Source organism: Dermacentor silvarum, chromosome 9, assembly GCF_013339745.2.
Source record: "Dermacentor silvarum isolate Dsil-2018 chromosome 9, BIME_Dsil_1.4, whole genome shotgun sequence".
Lineage (NCBI taxonomy): Eukaryota > Metazoa > Arthropoda > Arachnida > Ixodida > Ixodidae > Dermacentor > Dermacentor silvarum.
This window is the reverse complement of record NC_051162.1, coordinates 42,156,706-42,162,611: the sequence shown is the minus strand read 5'-3', so window position 1 is coordinate 42,162,611 and position 5,906 is coordinate 42,156,706. Positions and strand designations below refer to the sequence as shown.

The 5,906-nt window shown below is 47.7% G+C and overlaps 1 protein-coding gene across 1 annotated transcript; it reads left to right on the top strand.

Moving 5' to 3' along the window:
* Positions 1-3,043: 3,043 nt before the first annotated feature.
* Positions 3,044-4,555, top strand: LOC119463554 (putative nuclease HARBI1). The gene is made up of 3 exons (XM_037724389.1): positions 3,044-3,580; positions 3,679-3,820; positions 4,308-4,555. The coding sequence occupies exons 1-3, from the start codon at positions 3,044-3,046 to the stop codon at positions 4,553-4,555; spliced, it is 927 nt and encodes a 308-aa protein (XP_037580317.1).
* The last annotated feature ends 1,351 nt before the right edge of the window (positions 4,556-5,906 follow it).

Below are 5,906 nucleotides of genomic sequence, written 5' to 3'. Positions count from 1 at the left end.
CGCAACTGCCGTTTCCTTGGACCCATCGTCAGGCGGTGGTTCAGAGCGTGTAGATACATTGCAGGTGCGTGGTGCAGAGGAAAGTCGACGCGAGAAACTCGTTTGGACCTTTTCATGGCATGACTTGTGCACAATGCCCTCTGTAGATACCTGAGTGTGACCACGTAAGCCTCTTGCAGCTGTAATTATCAGTGGCCCCATTCAAAAGCCTCGCCGAAACTGCAGCGCTCACATTTAGAGCAGCGTAACGTACATGCAACGTATATGCAGAAGGTATATGTAGTCAACAATAAACTGCCAACAAACAAACACCGACAGCCCATTCCTTTTATTATAAATCTTCTCAGGCTGAAATATGAAAATTCCGAAATATCAACAGAAACCTGAAAATGATGTAATTTTGTTGGCGTCGTTGTGCACTACCTCTGGGATCGTGATTTTAACTCAGATTCATAGCGCTAAAACGACACAAGGACGAGGAAGCACACGGAACGAGCGCTCGTGTTCTTCCTCGTCCTTGTGTAGTTTTAGCGCTATGAATCTCAGTTAAAATCACAATCACCTACGAACACGCCCTAACCTCTTCCCTGCTCTGGGATCGGTCCAGGCAAGAGGCCACTTTTCTCCCACAAAGCTCGCTTTCGTGCATAGCGTTCACCACCGGCGTTTCCTGGTAAACATTACGGTTACAAAAGCTGCACTTGCCGGGAAGCGTGAGTAGCATTCAGGGATCTCTGAATGGCATCGCGTTCCACTCTTAAAGGCGAAGCTTCAGCGTCCTCATAGGTTTTCGTATGCTCATGTTTACTGCAATTTGTATGGCTGATAAAAATCGCAGTTTCGCCCGCCAGGCGAAGCATCAATTAGTATAAAGCCATACGGAGTAAGGATAGTAGCTTTATCGGGTGCATAAATTTGGACCCATTCGCGCACGCAAGCAAACATGAATAGACTCGATGACCACATACAACCACTGTCAAAACGCTGGCGTGAACAAGCGCGCCTGCGGCAGCGAGAGAAGGTTCATGCGGTCTATCTCTTCAACGGAAACTGAGCGGCGAAAGCACAGTGCACACAAAGGTAAGAACAGTAATCGCTTGAAAGATAGGCTGCGTGCGACAGCCCGAAGCAGCGCAAAGTACAAGTACGCTTTTGCTGGCATAGCAGAAGCCGCACCTCCTCCCTCCCGTGCTGCCTGCCCGTTTGAGTTGCCCGTTCCCCTTGCGCCCGGCCGCAACATACGCATTTGGTGCCGCATCTAAACGTCGCCTATCCTCCCTCCTTTCCCCCTACGGCCTTTCGCACGACGGAAGACGTCGCGTTTGCTCTCTACCATGCGTTAGCTCTCCTTGAAACGCGCACCCTTTCTCATATTTCTGGTATTTTACGTGCCAAAACCAGTTTTGGTTTTGAGGCACGCCGTAGTGGAGGCCCTCGGATAAATTTTGACCCCCTGGGGTTCCTCAACGGGCACTACAACGCAAGCACACGGGCGTTTTTGCATTTTGCCTCCATCGAAATGCAGCCGCCGCTGCCGGGATTCGATCCCGCGAGCTCGTGCTCCGCAGCGCAACGCCTTAGCTGACTGAGCCATCACGGCGGGTGCGCTTTCATTCGCACGTGCAGCATATGGTGCGCGGTGACGATTTTATCGCCCATGGACTTTAAACGGAACCTCACGGCGACGGCGACAACGACGACGACGGCAACCGCAGAAATCCGGCATATAATTGCTATCGCAATAAAACTAGCAATATTACTTCGTGTAGTTGTCTAAGACATTGCTAACGTGATCAATGCTTCGTGTTTTTGTTTAAATTGTGACTTAATACGATTTGCTATTATTGTATTCATGTTATCCAATTAATGTTGCTTCGATACTATTTAAACATAGGTAATATTTTATTTCTACTACAACCTATATATGCCCTGTGGTCGCTTGGCCGTATACAATAGGATCAACAAACCAACCAATTACCACGGGAACGTTTGTGACACTGTATTTTCTTTCTAACTTAAAATCAAAGTAGTTACCATGCTAATTTGAATGTGTTTGGCTTTCCACTGCTTCTCTATGCGCTATTGTTGTCGCTAAATTTTATTGACTCACCAAATTCCTTACTAGTGCGGTGTCTGTTTTCTCCTTCAACGATACACCATTTGTAAAATTGTTCAACCTAGTGATATCGCTCAATCGCGTGGTATTCCCGTTTTGCTGTTATTTCCTTTTGTATTTTTGTTTCTCCGCTTAGAATAACTATATCTCTTTGCTGTACCGTCTGTCGCCCGATTCCTGGCTTTTCCCTTATAGTGGGTATGCTCTATAAACAGGTATGATCAGCATTATCAACTGCGGCAAGGGCTGCACGCATCAACGTTGCTTCACCTCGGACTGGAGGACCTGCACCGCAGTTTTCCTTATTTGAGGAACACCCAGGGTCCATACGAATTTCAATGAATATGGGTGAGCGCTATCTTCTTGCCTAGTAGTGAGCATGACACAGTCCGATATTTAGGTGTAGGCTGTGATCGTCCATCGATTCACGCAATGAGTCTGTTTTCTTCACATGCGCTATGGTGAGGCCTAAGACGCTCGTTCAAATAGAGCTTTCTCGTTGATCTTTTCTCCGTTTATAACCATGCATTAGCTTTCAACGTTAATATCTCTCTCACTAGCCCTTTTTAACACCAAAGTGCTTTATGTCGAGGTCAACCATCGGCTTGCTGTAATGTGACGTCGGCGCGAACGTGTAAAATATGCTCTCTTGACAGGGAAGGCGCGGCCATCTAGGAGCGATGAAGCGAAGTACTGGGGTGCTATTTTGTAGCAATTCTCTTACTTTTGCCTATCACTTTTGACGTCATCACGTGGCTTCCATTGGTCGAAAATGACCGGACTGCGCCCATGTCTGTCGATCACGCAACGTCGGGAGCCCGCAGAAACCCGCTACGTCAAAATGACGTTGACGTACTTAGTATGCGGAGCAAAAGTCATAGTTTTTTAGCGCCGCCGGAGGTAGGGTCGTTTCAGAACGCATAAGAAATGGCTGCCCCACTCATTGCTATGGCGGTGGCTCTTCGCCGTCGCCGACGTGGACACGGAGAGCCGGACAACGCGTTTGACATGCCGGATGACCATTTTCGACAGCATTTTCACCTCTCGAAGGAAACGGTGCGGTTGTTGTGCGAGGACCTGGCGGGGGAACTAAAAGCGGAGCGCGCGACGGGACTGTCGGTGGAGCGGAAGGTTTCGTGCGCGCTGCGCTTCTTTGCTACCGGGAGCTTCCAAGCGTCCGTAGGGAGTAAGGAGATGATCCGGGTGTCGCAGTCGACCGTGAGCGAGTGCGTGCGACGCGTGGCAAAGGCTGTCGTGAACCCAGCGGCCCGCAAAAAGTCAGTCCATTTTCCCAAGACGTCCGAGGAAAAGGCAGCTGTGAAGGAAGGTTTTCTTCGGCGCTGTGCTATTCCCGGCGTCATCGGATGCGTGGACGGCAGCCTCGTTGCCATTATCGCAGCCAAAGGTGAGCACAAGGCTGCATTCATGTGCCGCAAGGGATACTACGCCCGTACTACACTGCATGTTCGTAAGTATACGTCACGTTCTCTAGTGCTGCTCATTCTTCTGACAGTTGTGTTGCACTTGTCAACGCGGACTGTATCCGCTCACATTTTCCGCAGATCTGCGACGCGGACATGAGGATCCTGACCGTGTATCCTATGCGACCGGGGTCGGATTACGACTCATTCCTCTGGCGGACGACGTGGCTACGCCGGCGGTTCCAGGCGGCGCGCATCGCGAATCCCGCTGAATACCTCATCAGTAAGACAGAGCATTTTTTTGTCGCAATCACGCTTCATTAGCGAATAGAACGTCATGTCCGCCCCAACACAAACTTATAACTAAATAACATGCACACGAGTAAGTGCCTGCCTAAGTAGAAAAAATCAAACCAATTTGTGCTAGCACTGACAATCTTAACAGTGTTAAGCTACAAGCATGCTACCAAGTACCTGCCAGGAGCAGAAGAAAGCAACACGTATTAGTGCTACTACTGTATCATTGGTAGCACCAGTAAGTGTTGATTTCTTCAGCTTCAGGGGAGCACCGAGTAGTACACTTGTAATTTGGTTAGCAGTTTGTGTCGGGGCGGACATGCCCAACTCGTGCTCTTACTTGGGACTCACGACAGTGTAAGGTCTGCAACGTCTGAACCCTACCTTTGTTGAATGATGCTGTAACATTCCTCAGTTGTCAACTTTGCCTCTCGTCGGAGGAGTACTCAGTGCACCATTTCCATTTCATGCAGGTGACAGCGGCTACCCCTTGGATCCGTGGCTCCTTACCCCGGTTCCCGGCCATCTTCCTATGCAAAACGCCGAGAAGTACAACAGGGCACATGCCGCCATGCGTTCCGTAGTGGAGAGGTGTATTGGGCTTTTAAAGAGTCGTTTCCGCTGTCGGCAGCGGTACCGCATCCTTCTCTACGAGCCAGAACATGTGGCCAACATTGTCGCTGCATGTGCTGTATTGCACACACAATCTTTGGCTGTCTGAGGGCGACAAAAACGATGATGATGAAAGTGATGACGACAGCAGCACCAGCAGTAGTAGCGTGCTCGATAACGACGCTAACCCCATCCAACACGGACTGTCCCGAAACAGGGGGTCTCGATTGAATTATCTGAGAGGGCGGGCTGTCCGAGACAGTGTAATGAGCATGTTGGACGCAACCCGTGCGCAGCACATGTATTACTTGAGGAGTGTGTGGCTGCATTTGCGACGTCAACAGCATTGTGAGCATTGCTAGGTGCATACACGCTGTTGTCAGCAAGATGTGGTGGTTTAACAGATACGAAATAATTGCATTTTGCATTTAATGATGAGAAATTGCTGACAAAACATTTTCCATACTCAGTTGTAGTTGATGTCTACGTAATGCAAAGCATTCACGATTTGTACAGAAAAGTAAAAGTTGTGTAGTCGAGGGTTATGTAGACCTTACATTTATAATAAGTAAAACAGACTATATAGTGGTAGCATATAAGGTTGATAGCAAACTAAAATTAAGTGGTTTCTAAAAGTGTGTTTGACATGATTTGCTTGCTGCTGCTGTCGTCATGTAGGTTCCCTGTGTGCCATGGATGTAGCGTTCAGTTTTGTTTTGTAGCCTTATTTCTTACTGGTATCCCTGACAGTTCTCCGCTCCCCTTATGCACTGAAGGACATAAGCGTTCGTCTCCTCGCTTTCTACTCGGGCAGTGAAGCTCACAAAAGCCAAAATGCACAGTGCACATCACAACTTCTACTCTATCGAACGTGCTGTTACATGACACCTTCTAGGTCCTGCACGCTTTTCTCAAGCAACAACCGCAAAATTTCCTCCTAGTGACGAAAATGCTGCAAACTGGTCATCCAACACGTCAAGCGGTGTGAAGTGTGTTCACGTATATTTCAGCAAAGGGCCCTCACTTGTAAATAGTAGAGTCTATAACTGAAATGTTACACAGTAATGTTTTTATGGTGCAAGCTAGCACTGCAAATGTAGCAGTGACATGTAAATAAAAGGATTAAACAAAACTGCAACTATCTTTATTCTTCAACCTACAGCCCTTTTTTAATGTAAAACGTGTCAGCACACATCACATGCAATAGAACTTACATTAAAGAAACGTGAAAATCATCAGGCTGCAGTAGTAGAGACATGCAGCATATATCACATCACCTTGTATAATATCACATCCCCTTGCACTTGCATATAAAACATCACAAGTAACTGCACGCATTGTTTCAGAAAACTATTGCGCAATCTATAGTTACACAGAAATAGCACCCAGTTTAACCTGTACCAGAAAAGAATGTACAGGAGCACAAATTATCACGCACCAACAGAACCATATTTTTCACA